The sequence below is a fragment of the Hypomesus transpacificus genome, chromosome 10 (assembly GCF_021917145.1).
Source record: "Hypomesus transpacificus isolate Combined female chromosome 10, fHypTra1, whole genome shotgun sequence".
NCBI classification, from domain to species: domain Eukaryota; kingdom Metazoa; phylum Chordata; class Actinopteri; order Osmeriformes; family Osmeridae; genus Hypomesus; species Hypomesus transpacificus.
Window position 1 is genome coordinate 7,613,257 of NC_061069.1, and position 19,865 is coordinate 7,633,121.

The 19,865-nt window shown below is 40.8% G+C and overlaps 2 protein-coding genes across 3 annotated transcripts; one reads left to right on the plus strand and one right to left on the minus strand.

Annotated features, from left to right (window-relative positions):
• Positions 1–117: 117 nt before the first annotated feature.
• On the plus strand, positions 118–15,358 carry LOC124472145 (vasoactive intestinal polypeptide receptor-like). Of its 2 annotated transcripts, none has more exons than XM_047026804.1 (13): positions 118–480; positions 2,538–2,625; positions 3,458–3,571; positions 7,128–7,234; positions 7,543–7,640; positions 8,533–8,665; positions 10,144–10,297; positions 10,706–10,766; positions 11,075–11,141; positions 11,229–11,320; positions 11,611–11,740; positions 12,661–12,702; positions 12,950–15,357. In XM_047026804.1, exons 1-13 carry the CDS (start codon positions 427–429, stop codon positions 13,139–13,141), a joined length of 1,332 nt encoding a protein of 443 aa, XP_046882760.1. In that variant the 5' UTR covers positions 118–426; the 3' UTR covers positions 13,142–15,357. The 2 variants fall into 2 exon arrangements, with proteins under 2 accessions (XP_046882760.1, XP_046882761.1); XM_047026805.1 differs by lacking the exon at positions 118–480 and adding an exon at positions 749–973 and having other exon boundaries at positions 12,950–15,358.
• Positions 15,359–16,249: 891 nt separating this feature from the next.
• Positions 16,250–19,698, minus strand: klhl40a (kelch-like family member 40a). The gene is made up of 6 exons (XM_047026802.1): positions 18,437–19,698; positions 17,947–18,107; positions 17,560–17,667; positions 17,281–17,466; positions 16,705–16,854; positions 16,250–16,611 (listed from the first exon to the last, which is right to left on the minus strand). Exons 1-6 carry the CDS (start codon positions 19,553–19,555, stop codon positions 16,500–16,502), a joined length of 1,836 nt encoding a protein of 611 aa, XP_046882758.1. The 5' UTR covers positions 19,556–19,698; the 3' UTR covers positions 16,250–16,499.
• Between the last annotated feature and the right edge of the window lie 167 nt (positions 19,699–19,865).

Genomic DNA, 19,865 nt, shown 5'->3' on the forward strand with positions numbered 1-19,865 from the left:
GTTGCCTAATCTTTGATTAGAATAGTCTGCCTTTGAAGCTGCATTATTTTTCTCTCCTCCGCTCCCTACTCCCAGAGGCAAAGGTATATAAACAAATTCGAACAAACGGCATCATTTGTAGGGTGGCTTCGTGGCGCAAATTCTCACTGAGGCTGACGTTCACCTGTTACGTTAACGTTTCATTAGGTGCCAATTGGGTGCAAGCGGCTTGTGGGCATGGTGGACTAGTGTCAAAAGAGGGAGGGTCTGAGTAGGAGGACGCACTGTTGACTCATCTTCGAGGGTATCAACTGCTGGTTAGAGACTTATCTGAAGTTACAGCGATTTGCAAAAAAACTTAGTGTACGTGGCGCGAATAGTTGTTTTGTACGGGAGGATTACATTTAACCGTTCACCAGCCGAACCTGCTGTATTGTCTGTATAAGAATGGATGTTTCATTAAGTTTCTTCGTTTTAACATTGTCCTGCACCTTTGGAACGGTGAGCATACTTATACAATTCTTTTTGATGATGGATTTTGTTGAACTGAACTTGAAATACGCTGCACGTGCTGTGATGAAGTCAACGATTTATTTAGGAAAGATTATTGATGATTATTACTTAAATCTTTAGAGAGACCCCCCCAAAATGGTTGGACACTGATATTATCTGTATCGACTGGCCCACTTCGGCCACAAATTAATCAAGTTTATCAAGGGCCATAGAAGGAAGCGCGCACAAACCGTAGGAGATGGTGCGCGTGAGAGCTGTGAGGCTGTCTGCAGGCTGTAGCAGCTGGTCGAGTCATAATGTTGCAGTATAAAGTTGTGCTTGCGTTAAACAAAGCTGCCTGTAGAATGAAGAAACATATTTTTCGCTTGTAAAATTGATGCTTTACGATGTTGTTTAAAAACAAATTTCGACCGAATCATATGGACGGGACCTCGATAGCACGCGTCCCCTTTCTTGACAGCCTAAATGTTTGAACATAACGGTATGTAAGCTACCAGATGCTGACTAATCAATCTGTATTGATCGATTACTTTTACAGTCATTTGAATGTGCATTATTGTATGCCCTAAAGGCTGTCACTGTAGCTGACTGCGTGCTTGTACAGTAGACTCATTGGGTCTGTCTTAAATATAACAAAAGTTGAAGGGTGTTTTATAGTGAACCCCTGTATTGATTTATCAGTTTATTCACTTTCACATTTTTAAGTTCATCAGACTGTGTACACGGTGTCTAATTTTACAACAATGTCTCGTTCCCCACCTAGTGTGTTCGTCTAACAAAGCAAATAGTTCAGTTATATTGTCTGTTTTTCATCTCGTTGAAGTAATGCTACAGTGTATTGGTATCCACCTCTTTATAAGACTCCATGGCAACAACCTCTTTTGTGTGCCACTGCTGCAGGATGTCCAGTCTGTCACTACTGTCCTTGATCACAATGGAGATTCTATAGAGGAACACTGGTGATTCACCATTAGCTTTCAGACCTAGCACTTCCTTTGATTAACCTGGCTTGCACGTCAACCACCCCCTCAAACTAAACTATCATATCAATATGAGCAGTTGGTCTTAGATGCAGTCATCATCCCTTTTATTGTTTAATGTGCACCACGTTGTACATCTGAGTAGGTGGAAGGAGAACAGTTTAGAGATGATGCCGAAGAGAGAAGATGACGATGGATGTGGTCAAGATCATGACAATAATTATGGGGACAACAATTATGATTTGGCAGTGTTACTACAACCCAACATATTCTCCTCGTTGCTCTTCATTGCCAATTGCCCAGAAGGACATCAGGATCCTTATTATCTAACCAGGAATTAACAACTGACCCATTTAGAGTCCTAGTGGGGAGATGGCAGAAGTGCAGGATAGAAGTTTCACAGCCGTAGGACCCATGAAAAGCAAACGCCCAGGCTCTACCTTTGGCCCTAATGGAGGACTCTCCTTGACTAGGAAGGAGAACCTCAAGCCATATGGACCCAACATGGTGCTGTGGCTAACAATAGCCACAGCACACGTTTGATTAATGCCTTCGCTGGAGAAGCTCATCCACCTAAGTGAAGGCCATAAATCTCCAGGTTCTCTGGAGGACCATGATGGCGGAGAGAACATAGGGTCTGATTATGAACATCAACGCCGAGAGCAAAATTGGATTCAGCTGCAGATAAATTGTACCGATGACTGATGATTTATGATATAATTCCCTAGGTATTTCCAAAAACACAATGGTAAAATTATTTTCAATCTGTAAATCTACATCAGGAGGTTGGTGCGTACATTGCAGTGTGTTTGGTGGGAGAATCTATGGCACGCCATCAAGTTGATCACAGGAATCCATGTTTTTCATAATCTTGCATTTTTCATTTAAAATTATAGATTTTTGCTTTGACGGTACACGCATCTGTATTGTGATGCATTGTTATGAAAACCAGACCATGGTCGGTTGTTGTCAGTGGTGGTTCACCCAAGACACAAGTTTAAAAAAATGGCAAGACAGACATACGGATAGACAGACTGGAGGATGTAAAGACTATTCTCTCCACAGATGCACAGCCTGCAGATGTGTGACATCATGATGGAGATTGAGAGGGAAAGAGACGAATGCCTGGCTCAAATGGAAAACACAACATCAGGTACAGTTTGTGCAAACTATAATACAATAGAAAGCTCTCAATGTTTTAGGGAAAGTTCAATTTCTGCATCAATTAACTGATATCATTCAGTTTGTTCACTCTAATTTCATAGTTGGATTCAATGCAAATGTCAAGAGATTTTGTGAACTCTTTTGCATTGTGATATTTACATTACAAGATGATTTGGAAATAATCGAAAATCCTGATTTGGAAATACTCAAAAATCCTGTACTATAGGCAAGATGCACTGGGGTTTCCCATGTCCTTTGAACAATCACTAGCCATTCATTGCCATTTTAATTTAGACAGCTTTTTGCCTTGTAGCACTTTTGTCAGTTAAATGGCACCGTCCTTTGGGTAATATGACATGACACACAAATGTCCTTCCCCAATATGCAATAAGCAATTATTGTTTACAGTGTCCTCACTGAAAATCCTCTCAATGACTTTCTCTTGTGTGGGACCCAAACCCTTGGGTTGAGACAGTCAATTGTGAATAAGTCAATGAAAGTGTTTTATGCAGGAAAATCCCTGATTAGATTAGTCATGAGGTAGGTCTAGGGGCTGCAGCATCTGCTTATGTTACATGACCTGAGAAAGACTGGATCTGCTGTCATGGAAACTCTGGCACAGTCTTCCTAAATAACATGAGTTCAGTTGCTCTGTGCCATGGCACTTCATTAATCACACGGTTGTTTTCAATGTAGCCTGTTATGAAAGACAGGGCTTTTTCTTTGTATTGCTAAATGTAGTGTGCATGTCTTCACATGTTTTGAAATTCTCTCTTTCTTTCTTTTTCTTTCTCTCTCTCGATCTCTCTTTCACCTCCCAGGTTGCAGCGGGATGTGGGACAAGGTGGCCTGCTGGCCCAGTGCAAGAGTGGGAAAAGTGGTCACCATCCCTTGTCCCAAGTACTTTACCTACTTTACTAACCATTTCCACATGGGTAAGACTCTAACCACGTGTGCGTGTTTGCGTGTGTTTGAGTGTTTTAGAAAGACAGGTAGCTTGAAAAGGTGAAGTCATGCATCGTATAATAATCTCTTGCTCTGGGAAGATGATCAGTTGGAACTTTCGTGTAGAAACATCAAACAGTTTAGTACAAGGTGCTCTAGACTCCTCCCTGTCTCACCAAGTGTCATGACAAGTAATGATGCATTTTCAAACCACAAAAAGATTGGACTACTGTTGAATCTTGTACTGTATGTTGTTGTTTCTACTCCTAAAAGAGGTTAAACTGTTTTCTTGCATGGAAAGAATGGATCCTGCAAAGCAACGAGGGTAGGGCAAGGGCAGGACAACATATATGGCCTCTCAACCCTAACCCTAACACCATAGAAATGCTTTTCATGTCATACACAACTCAGTGTTTGTGTGTGTTATAAATGATTAGCTCCAGTGATATCAGCTAATATAACAGCTTCAAAAAGACTTGCACAACATCCTAGTTTCCTAATTGACTTTAATGAATCCAGTGAAAACTTTGAAACTTTTGCTCTGTTGCTTGTTTGTTTGTTTCCCTCAAGGGTGCTTTAATTTAGCAGTCTGATAGGAAATAGTAATTATTAATTATGTTTTTCAAGGAATCGTTGACTTAAAAGTAGCTTGCTGAATGGGAGTCTGATTGAGCAGTTGAAAAAACCTGTTCCTTTGACTTAACCCTGTCTTATCTGTCAACTGTTCATTCATTACTGTCACAATATCACCAGGATAATAGTTCAAGCTGCATTCGAGGCAGTTGTTTATTCAAAGGTGACAGGTTTGGAAGATTAATTATCAGCTCAGAGATCCATCAGGCTTTGGTTGTATACCATTTGTATCATTACATCAGTCAAATATTCAAATGTCACTGAACCTACGATCATCTTGCTTTTCATCCAAGTGTGTTAGGTTCATGAAGAGCTGAGGATAAAACATCAAGTGACTAGTCGTCTTTTGTTATTTTCTTCTTTATGTGAATGAAGTGAATCTCCTCTGGATAGGTGAATAGCTATGGATGTTCCCACTGGTAAAACTGCATAAACAACATTTGGTGTGCAGGTGACTAAGTCTCCATAAACTATCCATTTCCTATGTCACATTCGGGGCATGAGACTCACTATTTATCTTTACCATGTGGCAGAGAGGGTTCACAGCGTAGGCAACTTCTGGGAATTAGTGATGTGACCTAGATGGGAGCGAGGCTGACCTGAGAGGAGAGAGGGCCTCAGGGGACCAGGGGGCGAGGCCAAAGGAAGGATTAGAGAGAATGTGGGGTTACAACCAGAAGAGGTGTATTTCACTGATCTGTCAAAGGGTTACAAGATCAACAATCCTACAGAGCCAACCATGTAAGACTGCGCAGAGGACCGGGTCAAAAAGCCATTTAGTAGAACAAATTCATGGCTTGTAACATTTTGCGGAAAATGTTTATTGTAGAGGGTCAACTGTACTGTATATCAATTATCCAGGTTTGCAGTTATATGCATTGAGATGAAAATGTATCTAGAATAACAGTGTTAGTACCTGCCCATATGTATGGTTTGACCATGAATGGGTCTATCTGTAGTGACCTATGAAAGTCCAAGGCACTGTCTGTCTAAAGCCTTTGATATTTTGAGAGCACTGTAAACACAACATGTGTGCAGTATAAATCCATTGAGCTTTTCTTACTTTGTCAGCTCTCCGACACCATCAATTACAATTGCCAAAGAAACTAGACATCAGAAGCCATTCATTTTAATATGCCCATGCAGGGGTAAACAAGCGTTGCGACACATGGCGCCAAAGCAGTCGAGGGGCCAGGTCATAAATTCTTGTGAGGGTGGAGCCCTTAACGTTTTCACAACGCATTTGAACCTTTTACCTTGAAGGTCAAAGCACACAATCTATCAATCTAAATGTCAAACTCTAGATTTGTGTGTTATGCCTTCAGTGTTTAAACATATTTTCAAACTCTGATTACCTTCAAACTTTGTTAAACGTATTTCATCCACACCAGATCCCCCGTGGGTTGTCTCTGGAGGTTTCTTATCACAGTCTTCCTCCCAGACATGTTAAGATGCTGTAAATCTGCAGTTAAGAATGACAGCCTGCAGGGCCCTGTTCATAGTAGGGAGAAAAGGTCCCCCCATCAAAAAGCCACTGAAACTACACAGCACTAGGATGATTACCTCGCCTCAGCTCCACTCGTCGTTGTGCATGACATCGAAAATCTCTCCGCTCTTGTTTTGTGGATGATAAAAGCATTCTTTTGGAAAGCCCTCATTCTGAGCAGATCCAGCGGTGGCATGGACTGAAACAGCAGAGGCTTATCTCTCCCTCTGTGTCTTGTCCCACTGTTTAAGATAGCTGGCATAGCTGAGCCTGTGTCCTCAGCATCCAACATGCAGGTATTTGTTATCACACTTGGGGTTTTTCTTCAATATGCTTCTAAAAAGTATTATTGAGAAAGAAGTAAAAACTATTATGGAGGAATAGTTTAATCTAAAATTGATTGATCTTATAGTGAGGGTAGGATAGAGTAGGAAGGATTGTCTACTGGAATGTTCTTTGACTGGAAATGTAAAGTGTGGAAAGACTATCACATCTATTTTTGTATCATATGCATCACATGGTTGAGTGAGAGGCTGCATTACCTACGGATTACCCATGGATTACCTACACAACAATACCAGCAATTCTATCCTCTTAATAACAATAAAAACTGTATAGCACTGAGGATAAGGATTGGTCAACACCAGGTAGCACAATACCTGATGATATTCCTGGCTCACATTGGCAGCACTATTATTTTATTCCAGCCTGATTTAGGCTTCAATCACATTCTTCAGTCACATGTCTAGGACTAAATCTACTCCAAAAAAAAACAGTTTACTGTAGAGAATTCATTATTTCTTATTTTCCTGTTGCATTATTCTGCCTTGGCTAACAATAGTATTGTGCATTTTTGAGAACCATAAGAGTGTCTAACTTCTAACGAACGCAATTTCTTTCTTCAGGGAGTTTCCCATGATGGTACATAAACCATTTCCAGGGTTCTCCCCATAGACTGCCAGTCAGAAATGGCTACAATGAACACAACAGTTTTCTGGTCTGTCTGAAATGGCAGAGAGTGATTAAGAAACAGATTGAGTCTTCACACATGGGACTCGTCTGACAGAGAGTAGGCCAGTTGGGACCAGCAGCTAGCCTGCAGTGGTGACACCATTTGCTTAAGTGGGGGGTATCCCACTGAGACTGCTCAGCATGAGATAATTGGAACTGGCTGAAGTTTTGCCTTAGAAATTCTAAATAGTAATACTTGTACACATCACCGACAGAAGGTCTCATTTTCCTACCCCCTCACTGGGAGTATTTCATTGTTTCTTTGAAGCTTTGAGATAATGAGCAAATCTGTAACAAAAGAGTTTGGCCTAGTTAAGGCTCTAGGTTATTGAATGGAATCTCATGCTATGTGGATAAATTACGACGTTCACAGAATTGGCCAAATTCATTATAAAATGCTCCTATTCCTCTGCCAGGTAATCTGTCAAAGACCTGCACTATAGACGGCTGGTCAGAGATCAACCCGGACTCTTATGCGTTGGATTGTGGATACAATCCGAATAGTACCACAGGTGAAGAGGCGGTAGGTATGGCAACAAGTGTTCAGATTCATTATTCTTGTATGGGCCAGAATATACTCGAGCTAGTGTCATTTCTGAGCGATATTTGAGGGGTAAATATTTACTTGACCCACATAAATATTTACTTGACCCACACATGATTGAGATGTTACATTTTGCTGAACAGGAAGTCTAGTGAGCAGGCTCTTATATTTAGGCGCACATTTGATGTACTGTATACTCATTAGTTGTTGTCTTCAGTCTGTGTGTTCATGATGGTGTGACATGACTTACGTTTCTTGTACATCTGATACTTGTGTGTGTGCCTCAGGGAAAGTTCTACTGGGCGGTCAAAGTAGGTTATACCATCGGCCATAGTGTTTCGCTCATCTCCCTCACCATTGCCATCATTATACTGTGCACTTTCAGGTAAGGAGTTGTCTCTTTAAGTGTTCTCTATGCATGGAAGAGAGTGATGAGAGTGTCAACATTATCATAGCTAATGTTACGCGGTTCTAAGAAAGTGCTACTCTATTCTACTTACATAGGCTACTTGCTTTGAATATTTACCAAGTTAAACATTTTTACAGTGATGCCAAAGTGCTCTCACTTTGCCCCCTATTTGTGTACTTTTATGAATATTTTATGGTCTTTTTATACACTCATTTAACACCGGTAAGTTTGTTCTGAACACCGTGTTAAAATTTGACATTAGCTGTTTCTCAAACAAAGAAGGCTCAGAACACAACCCAGTCATAAACACAACCACTAAAAGGTACAATTGCTATTCACGTAATTTACTGTACTGTGCGTAACTATGTTCTGTCTCTGTGTGTGTGTGTGTGTGTATTGGGATGTGTGTGTGTGTGTATTGGGGTGGGTGGGGTACAAGCTGCCTCTCTGTTGGTCATTACTCAGAGGTTAAGTGGCCTCCCTGTGTGGCTTTTAAAGGATATCACACTCCATTGCACTCTAACAGATCACCCCCAATGTGTGTGCGTGGATCTGTTTATGTGGATGGTTTTTGTCTGTGTGTGTGTGTGTGTCTTAGTAAACATCAGGTGATGTATGTTTATTCCATGAGTTTTACGATGGCAGAACTCACATATTTCTGGACTTACCAGCAGTCTGTGCTCTTCTGAGCACACAGGATGTGCAGACTCAGATCCCCATGTGTTTGTACGCAGTTCCTGGCAGACATGCAGCAAGGCTTTGACAGCTGCCCGACAGTCTGTTGTCACACCCAGGCTGCTCTGATAAGATTTCGATGGACTTGAATGTGCTCGAACTCTAATTTACACTCACAACTTTTATTCAACAGGAAGTTGCATTGTACAAGGAACTACATCCACATGAACCTGTTTGTCTCCTTCATACTGAAAGCCATTGCCGTGTTCATTAAGGATGTGGTTCTGTATGAAGTTGGGGAGTCTGATAACTGCCAACCAGGGCCGGTAAGTCCTTCTTATTGTGAAACTCCGGTTGAATTAGACTGCACATCCATGCTTAAATAGAGGAGATCACAACTAAAGAAGAAGAGGATTGGGAGGGAAAGCCAATGTACATTGCTTGCATGATTCAGTTTACCTCTGATAGTCTTTGAATTTGGTCCACAGTTGACTGTTTAACACGTGTTCTGTGTAAACGTCGAACACAGACAAACAAGCGTATGATCTATTACTCAACAAGTTCTGTCTCCGGGTTTTCTTTTGCAATAAATGTTCAAGTGTTCTTTTATGGAGAATTGGGTGTAGCAGTGTTTGTCAAGTTCTTAAACGTATCTGAATGTTGCTAAATGAATTCACACAGCAGGGTGTCAAGAGTTTGCTGAAAGCTAAATCACCTGAAGCTCACCTGCAGGTAGAAGTGCCTGTAAGACAAGGAGAGCTTATGAGTCACACTAAAGGTTTTAGAAATAGTTTAATGACTTCCTCACAACAAAACATGCCAAACACATTCAACAATACCCTACTGACACAGCGGAAGAGACCATTTTTATGAATTAAAGCCAATACAAACTTTACGTAAATATCAACAACAACAAAAAGTAGGTCAAATTTAGCTATATAGTGCACTGATCTTCCTTGTTCCAGTTGAAACCAAGTGTGTATACTGTACAGTACTTAGCACCCCTATATATATAGTGTCATTTCACACATACAGTACCAGGTCTGTTACAGAAACTATTCGTTTTTGTATATGAATGAGCTTTTATAAAAATGGTTTTACTGACAAAGTTCATACTGCATTTCAGGATGTCTCTCTCACTGTCTCCCATTATTCCGCTAAGCTATAGGTAAACATTTACTTCTGTAAACACAGCTGCTGACTCTTAGAGGCATGGCTAAGATTTAGAGAATTTAGGTATTGTCTACTACTTCTAACATTGTATTCAGTTTGCATAAGCTTTTATCCAAACTGACATACAATTTAAAAAGTACAGCAGCAGATCAAGCTTCAGAAGTACATAGTTCTAACAGTATTAAGAAGTTGTCAAGGCATAGTCTGTATTTACTAGGCATAGTGCACAGTATATCAACTGAACATTTCCAATGAGACATTAGGAAATGTCCATTTAAGAAATAATTTCTGAATCAAGACCCAGAGAACGAAGGCCCGAACGAAGGAAAGCTATGTTCCCCAGACTTCTTTATCCACCCTGGCTCAGTAGAACAATAACTGACAATTAGCCTAAATACTGGCTGTACATCTGTTTACCTTGGCAGTTGTACCTGAATTTAGGGGCTGAATGTGGTTTCCATTTAACGGAAATGTATTTGCATGAACAAATCCAAGTAATACCAGCTTGTTAGTCCTGCAACCATGTCATGTTTAAATAGCACCAACAGATAATTTTAGTTTTGTTCCTATTCATTTGACAATGATTTATGTTTATTTTCTGACCTATATTCAGTCCTTTGCTTCCCCATAGGTGGGCTGCAAGGTGGTGATCGTGTTCTTCCAGTATGGCATCATGGCCAGCTATTTCTGGCTCCTGGTGGAGGGTCTGTACCTTCACGCCCTGTTGGCTGTCTCATTCTTCTCTGAGAAGAAGTACTTCTGGTGGTATATTCTGATAGGGTGGGGTATGTATAGCGAGTAGTACAGACAATTTGTGATATTCTTGAGTTTCATTTGATGGATTGATTTGGCTTTTTAAGAGGACTAACCTGATTTGTATGCAAGTGGAGCCATTTCATGTTTTTAATAAAGCTTCATTTAGTAAAAAGTTGAAGGGATTCGTTGTAGGTATTGAGAACCTTTCCACACCCAGGATAATTGATTGTTGATGGATTAATTAATTATTGTTCACCAGAGTACTAGGAATCCTGTTTTTTTTATGTATTTTCACACCAAATCCAACTAAAAGCCACCGTGGTCTGTGTAAAAAAGACTGCATTTGCCATATCCTTGTGTTACTAGACATTGGTTTGAAGTACCTTATTAATTAAAGTCTCCATTTTAGTTCACTCTGTTCTGGTTGTTCTTCTTAGGTGTTCCAGCTGTCTTTATTACTGCGTGGGTGATAACTAAAGCTTATTCAAATGATATGGGGTAAGTTCAGCCTTTTCTAGCAGTTGAAAGTTAGTGTTTCACCAGTATATTGATATTTCATGACCCGGTTATTAAACTTGAAAATGTCAGAATTTCTGTTTGTGACTAATAATGGCAATGCTGTTAAAATTACACTAGGTATTTAAAACAAGGACCTGTGAAGGTCAATGGATGGTTATTTATAGTAATTTAATATGCAAAGACACCCTAGAGAAAATAAATCCTTGCATAACAAATATTTTACTCATTTGTATTATCCCTATCCGAGGTATGTGTGTGCGAGCATGTGACACTTCTCTACTATATAGATGCTGGGATACAATTGACAACCATGCCTGGTGGATCGTTAAAACGCCAATCTTAGCAACCATACTTGTGAGTCATAAACGGGCAGTTCATTAAGTGCATGTAGTACACCCCTGCATAATGTGATGGAATAAAACATGTATTTTCTACCTTCAGGTGAACTTCATTCTCTTCATCTGTATCATCCGGATACTGCGCCAGAAGATAAATTGTCGAGACATAGGAAGAAAGGAATCAAATCAGTACTCGTATGTTGTCATTGAGCATCGTAAACATTGTTAATGGGATTGTTTCAATTTGTAATGCTATTTCCTTTATGCATGTGTGTATTGTAACACCTTTACCTTTATTGTTTTGCTACCATCAAAAATATGACAGAAAACCTGCCTGTATAAATGTATTATCCGTCAATGAAAACCACAATAACATCAATGCTTTAAAAATGTATAATAGCTTAATAAATAATGGTTATTTATATACTTTTTGTGATCTCCCAAGCTGTACGATATAGATTCTAACAACTGTTGTGATTGCACAGGAGACTGGCAAAGTCGACACTGCTCTTGATACCTCTATTTGGGATCAACTACATAATATTTGCCTTCATTCCTGATGACATACACCCACGACTGAGACTGGTCTTCGACCTTATTCTGGGTTCTTTTCAGGTAAGGCTGTTTAATAATGCTATCTTGACAAGTAGTTTTCCTTTATGTCAGGGTTCTCCAATCCTGGTCCTCGAGGGCCGCTGTCCTGCATGTTTTAGATGTTTCCCTGCTCCAGCACACCTGATTCACATGCATGTTCGTTACCAGGCTTCTACAGAGGTAGATAACGACCCATTTATTTGAATCAGGTGTGTTGGAGCAGGGAAACATCTAAAACATGCAGGACAAAGTTTCCCTGAGGACCATGGTTCAGGACCACTGGAATAGAGTTTCACAGTTACTAAGTAGGTGCTGAAAATAATCAAATGTCAGACAGCCACATAATACCAACGTAACTTCCAATGAACTTTACGAATCAATTTCATCCAAAAGTCCCCATTCGACTACCCATTTGAGATGTTCATTTCATATGCAAAGCATACATTTGCATAATGTTTTTTTATTTTTTTTTGAAAATCCTTCCAATTTGATGAATACATCTCTTAATAATTATGCACAAACTGAAGAGCAGCATGGAGAACATTTCTGATCTGTAAGATATACAAGTTAGACAGACATGTTATCATTGAACTCTGATGCTCAACTATGACACACTAAGATTCTAATTCAATATGAGCTTGTGTATAAGATTACGTTTTCTGCTCCAAATACTATGGCCTTTCACAAGCACAAATATGGATATGAAAGCAGTATTTATTCTTATCTGTCCTGAATTCTGATTTCCCTTGAGGGTCTTCAGAGAAGCAAATTCTTGTCTTAGTTTAACTTTGGCCAAAATCACATAATTTGTCAAAAAAAAAAAAGTGGATTACTTGCACAGCTGTACTGTCTGTGTCCACATGGCCATCCATCCATCCATAAATCTATCTTATCGTGTGTTAGAAAAATCTACTCTATAGAATCTGTTTTCTCTCCTGCAGGGTTTTGGAGTTGCAGTCTTGTATTGCTTCTTAAATGGAGAGGTAAAGTCAAACACTCAAACACAAAATAACTACTGTACTTCAGTTAGAACTGCATGCGAAATAAAAGTAAATACATTTTTGAATAAAAATGAATAAATACATCTCAAAATGGTCTGAAAAATATAATTTTGTGATTGACTTTTCTCTCCTTATAATTGTGCCATCCTCCATGACAAATGTCCCTCTCTGGTCAATGTTTATCTTTCTCCTGCCTCTCCTCTCTCTCCACCACTCTCTCTCCCCTCAGGCACAGGCTGAGATTAAGCGCAAGTGGCGCAGGTGGCTCCTGCAGAGGTTACTGGGTGCCGACATTAAGTATCAGCAGCCCTCTCTGGGCAGCAACGGCAACAACTTCAGCACCCAGATCACAATGCTGACTAAGTGCAGCCCCATCACACGCAGGGCCTCAGACTGCCAAGACGACCTTTCATCTATCTGAGTACCAGGACTGAAGCAACCTTGGGAAGAAACCCAAGTGTACTGTAGATCGGTCAACCTGCACCCAGGCAGCAGTAGATTAGAGGTTATCCAAACCAGTGGTTAGTTACCTCACAAGATAGTCTCTATGGAGCTGGAAACATCTCCATCAAACCTCTGTACGATCTCTACCTGTGTGTTTGAGTGTTGCATGTGACTGTGTATTTTACTTCTTCGTTCGTGGGTTGGTTCCTTTGCCCAGCATGTGATGGGAGTTTGATTCATAGTTCAGGGGGGAGGGCATTAGCAAGACACAGAACTAAACTGGACTCAGAAACGTCCATACTGAAGCTGCATTTACAGAGCTTAATCCTCCCTGAATTTTGTGTCTTACTCACCGCATCAGAGCACCATGGAAATAGCTGAGGTCATCAGGACGATTCAGGGGCTTTTAGTGACATCACAGTATTTATCTATCTAATATATAAATATAAGTATTCGTCACTATTTATTGTCCTTAGCCGAGAGCGTGGGGAGTACTGCATCTTGTACTGAAGGAGATATGGGTGTGGGTAAAAGAGGATTAGGACCACTTAATCTAATGGCTCAACATGCTGGTATCCTGGGACCTATAAGAAGTTAGTAGGACTATGAGACTGAGCCGATCACCTTTGAACGCTCACATCCCATCAGCTATCTATCATGGGAGCATCTGGTCGCCTGTACACCCCAGCCAAAGGCCTAGCCAGTGGAGATGACGGTTTTATTTGAGAACGTACTTTTTGTGGAAATATATAGTTGAATAACATTCCAGAGTTCAAACAAAAGGCTCTCTTGTATCTCTGCAGTAGCAGATGCTCTTAGTTGTGTCTGAGTGCATAGTTTGTTGAGCAGTCATTCGTTTTAGGAGCCTCAACTGATAAGCCAGCTGTATTTAATCAGCTTGTTGGTCAAAGTATGTGAATTTTGTTAATAATGTAATGTGTTCATTAAGCAGCCACTTTTATTGAATGTGACCGACGGTACGGAGGGGATTAGAGGGTATAACTCTGTGGTTGGAGTCGAATCAAGTCAACATTTAATTGTATAGCCCTTTTTACAAGCAATGTCACAGAGGGATTCACATACGCCTATAGAACTGCCCCTCAACCAACCTAAACCCTCGAGAAAAACAAGGAATGACTCCCACAAAAACTCACTAGAGGGAATTTTTTTTGAAGAAACCTTGGGAGGAGCAATTAAGTGAGATCCCCTCCTCCAGAGACGGTTAGTGAAAGAGAGGTAAAGAACACAGGCTCAACATACCCTTATAGCAGGGAAGCGTCAATGGGTGTTGAAACACCCAAATCCAGTTTTCAACTTGGGTCAGAGTTGGTAAATGTCAGTTTACTCACATTAAGTCAGGGTATCGTGTCAACTCAGAGTATGGTGTTTTACTACATAAATGGGTGAATGTGAATAAGTTAAAGAACCTCTAATAATACCCTAATAACCCTTGCATTGTTGTGGTGAAATGTAATATATGGCAAAAGTATCCTACAGATTTATACCATGTTATATCCTTCAGATTTACAGTTCTCAGGTGTGGACAGATTGTTTACAGTGAATTATGTAATGTACATATGTTCCTCATTTGTAGTATTTTTATAATTTGTCCAGTCACAATGTATTATTATACATATAAATTACTATTGTGTTAATATTATTTCAAGTGTTTTATGCTGCATAACACAAAATACTATGTATGTTTCTGCAAAGTCTTTGTAAATATTCACTAATAAGCCAGTCTATATGGAATCTGTTGCAAGAATTAAAAAAAACTTACATTTACAATTCTGTCATTATTTTGCTTCAGCTAGCACATTACAGCTGAAAATGGTTATGTTTGTAACACTGAAAGGTTCTTTCTGAGAAAGGGTTTGTCATTGTTTCTGGTAGCATATTGGGAGTTCTGGAGGGAGGAAGGGAGGGAGTCATGGTTCCTGTTTCCTTTACTTTAAAGTTTATGGTTTTCAATAGGTTAAAGTTCACCATGGCTTGTCTTTACCTGTACATTAAGACAATATGTACATTCCACCCTAAAGGACATACCACGTCACACAGAAATGTTTTACTGTAAGGACAATAACATAATAAATGTCTTTGGAAGAAATTAACTACACTGTAAATTATTTTACTAAGTTACTAATTTTACTTCCATATCCCTATTAACAAAGAGAGGCAAATTAAGAAAACACAGACAAACAGCATTCAAGTTTGGGGACATTTCATCCCTGTATAAAAATTGTAAATGTTTATAGTAGAGAATGTTGACAGTTGACAATGTTGTACGGTATACATGTGTACATATATCCATACAAATATAAACATTATTAGTTCACAATTTGCTCCTTTTTATTTTCTTGAACATGTCCATACAAATGTCATACATAAAAATGTAAAATGAAACAAAATGAAAATACAAAATAATACAACTAAAAGGATTTTAACCTATCATCTCTAATCCCTTAACTATCCCTGATATCCTTCTTGTCAGTGTTATTGTTCTCCCTGTATATAAACAGTAAAAATAATTAGTCTCTTTAATCAGACATTGTACTACAAACACATAACTGTACTCAGTGATATAAAGGATATGGAGTATGTCTTTTTGATAACATTGTCCCAAATCCTGCACACGATCCTAATTAGCAAAGTGTGAGAAGCAGCACCTTGAGGTAAGTTGAAATCCGCAGGTGACTTGTCCTTCCCTATCAGCATGTGTTTTAGTCCTCTATTAAAGGATACTCAGAGTATGAAGAGTGTATTGATATAAGATAAAATGGGCACACAAATGTGATCTTTGGTTCTTGTTTCCATGGTTTTGCTGGCTGATGTTAACAATTTAATGGGTTTAACAGCCAAGATGTGTTAAGAAAATCCAAGGACATTTCTTTGTCTACGTGGCTGTCCTCTTGTTCGATCCACAGCACCTTTATTGACTGTTGCCAGATGTAAATAAACACAATTGAAGAGTGTGACTGTTTTATTAGTGTGAAGGGATTTTCTTTTTCAAAGGATAGTCTGTGATGGTCTGTGACAAATACATATCATATGTGTCATATGTTATGAGTACAAAAACTCATTTACAGAAACCCATCTTGTTTTTTATTTCTGCTCATAAAACATAGCAAAAAGCAAAAAAGATGTACAAATTCGATTTTAACAAACACCTTTCAGAAAGACAGACATTTTTCATATTTTGGCTCCCCCTACTGGAAATTGTTTGTAGGCAAAACTTCAAAACTTCAGAGCGTCAAAATTCCACACTGCAAGTGTTTTTCCCAGAAACAGTTCATTAGCAGTGGCATCTTCATTCTGTGGGTGAAACGTCTTGATGATTACATCTTAGTGAGACGCAGGGTGTTGAGTCTCACAGGAAGAATTGTGGCACCTGCTGCATAGCTTATCTCTCGCAAGATCCCATTCCAACAGTTCTCCTCTTCATCAAATCTGATTTGGAAGGAACACGGCAGTTAGAAGAACACCATTTTATTTTTGAAATCTGTCGGATGAACAATGAGCTTGTGCGATGTCAAATCTCACCTCCAGATGTCGTTCATCTCCGTGGGTACTGGCTTCTCGCTGGTCTCACTGGGCATCATGGCGAAGCCCGCTACTGCGTACAGACACCCTTCCATGGTGATCAGACTGAGCGAGCTACGCTCCTGGGGAAACTCCAAAAACTCGGACCACCTGAGTACAACAAACACACACATACACATTATGGTAAAAGAACACATAAGATACACCAAATTGTACAGTGTTTTGTCTAAGGGGGTCCGATGGCTGAGCGGTTAGGGAGTCGGGCTCTTAATCAGAAGGTTGTTGGTTCAATTCCCGGCCGTGTTAAAATGAGGTTATGTCCTTGGGTAAGGCACTTATCCACTTACATTATCCCCGAGGCACCCTACTTGCCTCGGGGACAATGTCCCTGTACTTACTGTAAGTCGCTCTGGATAAGAGCGTCTGCTAAATGACAAAATGTAAATGTCTTGCCCTGCCATTTGTAATTACATTCATTAACAAACATGAGGTCCATACATCATTGGTAGGCATTGCTGTACTGCTACACACATATAACTACTATGTTAGTCCAATGACATGAAGCCCACGTCTCACATGTTGGTGGCAATGTCATAAACCTCCACGACGCTGGTGAGGCCTGAGTCCGTGATCCCCGTCGCTACGTAGATCTGGTCTTTATGGACGGTGACCCCAAACAGAGAACGGGCTGTTTTCATGGGGGCCAGCTCCTTCCACTCAAACTTGGTGGGGTTGTAGACACACATCCTCCTAATGCACTTTCTACAGGTGAAAGAACAAGACATGATAGACCATGGTCAGATCTAACCAAGGTGACACAAGAACATTTAAAATAGAGTCAAATGCGTCACTTACTTGCTTTCTGCCTTCCCTCCGATGACATAGACAAGCCCTTTATGTGACACAGTTCCATGGCCATAGACTGTATAAGGAAGAGGATCGGACTCCCCCCATTTGAATGACCTGTACACACACAGAGGATGGGTATAGCTCAGGTTGAGCAATTGACGGCAGATTGGCAACAGAGGTCGTGGGTTCAAATCCCTCTCTGTACCTTGCTTTGAACCAAAGCCTCTGCTAAACAAACACATTATTATAACATTGCATTATTATAAACATGAAGAGATTCCGACATACAATTCTTAAGTGGGTTTATGAGTAAATCAAACATTCAGTGTGAATCAGTGAACTAAATCTGTTATAAGATTAACAAGAGAGTTATTGAAGATTGTGATGTCATACTGTCTGTCGTAGATCATGACGGAGTCAAGGACATGCTCTCCCTCTTTCAGCTCCTTGCCACCCACAACAAAGATGGAGTTCTCTGCTTCGGTCAGGCCGAAGAGACAGCGAGGGTTTGGCAGTGAGGGCATCCCCAGCCACTCTGAACTCACAGGGTCAAACTGGAGTCAAACAGAAAGATATAAAATGAATTGATACAGTGGAAGAACACTCTTTAACAACATACAGGAGATTTATGAAAAAACTTGAAAGCTATACAAATGACACTGCATGTGTTTTATCACATTTCTTAATATAATGCCACATACTAAGAAAGCAGTACGTCAACACCCCCCTTTTGTCAGCATATCAAGTGACAGTGTTCACAGACATTTCATATGAGAAGAATAGCATCAAATCCATGTTTTACTAAACTGAAGTACACTGGAAAAACAGCCTGCCTGTTACTATTGAGCCAACCATTGTAGTAATGCTGACAAGCCTGCAGTACCTGAAGGAAGTAGGAGCTGAAGGACTCGTCTTTGTTGTCCTCATTATACAGAAGTCCTCCTGCCACAAACACCTGATTTTCCTTGGTTACCAGGCTGCAGTGGTTTTTGGGAATCTCTGTGGACTCAGACACCACAAAGCACTCGTTCCCCACGGGGTCGTATGCTACAGCCCCCGTATTGCTGATCATCAGTATCAGGTCCGTCTCAAACATGCCAAACCGAGGGTTATCATTGAGGATCCCTGGAAGCAGACCCTCCTCGTCTTCATCTTTTTCTTCCCCGCCCTCTGCCCCAGACTTCATGTCGTCAGGCTTCTTGGCCTTGGGGAAAACTCCTTTGTGGGCATCCTTGATGAGCTGCAGCTCTTTTTTGATATCTGGGTTGGACTGGATCAACTTGTGGCTTTCAACCTTCTTGGAAAAGTATTCCTTAGGAATCAGACGGAAGCGTACACAGTGCAACAGATCGGGCAGGTCCTTTAGCCGGTCCTCCTTATCATAGTTGACCCAGTCCATTAGAGATTCAAACACTACCTCTTCCCGCTCCACGTTTAGAGCGTCGGAGGTAATGATGGCGGCTAACTCTCCAGGGCCAAGCTGATGAAAGTCCTGGTCTCTTACTATGAGGTGGTAGCGCTCACATATGAACTCCCTGGCAGTCACAGCCAGCCTGGGGCAGTCCAGCAGCAGCCCTAGCCTGAAGATAGCCAGGCAGTTTCCCAGCACCAGCTTCTCCTGCAGGTAGGAGACACACACGGAGAATATGGAGGGGATCTGGTACATGTTTGCCACCATAAAGATATCCTGGACGTTCTGCTCTGTCAGGTTAATGTCAGAGGTGTAGATATAACGAACTATCATGGCCATGACGCCGGGTTCCACATCTTTGAGGACTATCTCCTTCTTCTTGCTCTCTTCCAGATCAGAGAGGAACATGGCCTTGAAGAAAGGGCTGCTGGCGGCCAGCACCAACCTGTGACAGGGGAACTCCTTGTCCTGGATCTTGAGGACGCAGTCTACAAACTTGTCATTCTCCAGCAGGTCGCACAGCCCGTCCTGAAGGAGCGTCTGCTGGTACATTCGTGGCTCCTCCACCGGGTCTATTGTCAGGGCGGCCATCTTGTCCTTTACCTCGCTCAATAATGTGGGTGGGAGTAGTTAGGATGGGGGGCACCCTACTTGCTTCCCATGGCAGAACAGTGCTGCCAGTATTCACAGTGTTACGCAAAGAGAGTGACAAAACTAGGTTTGGTTAGCTTGCAGTCGAGGCTAGCTCCTGCAGCTGTCTCAAGCTGTCAGTCTGTGTAACTCTGGGGAGTATATTTATAGACTGGGACTTCACAAAGATTTTGGGTGGACTGGAAAGATGATCCCTATTCAGGCACTGACCTGCACATCGTTCCCCCTCCCTCACACACCCTCCTTCCCC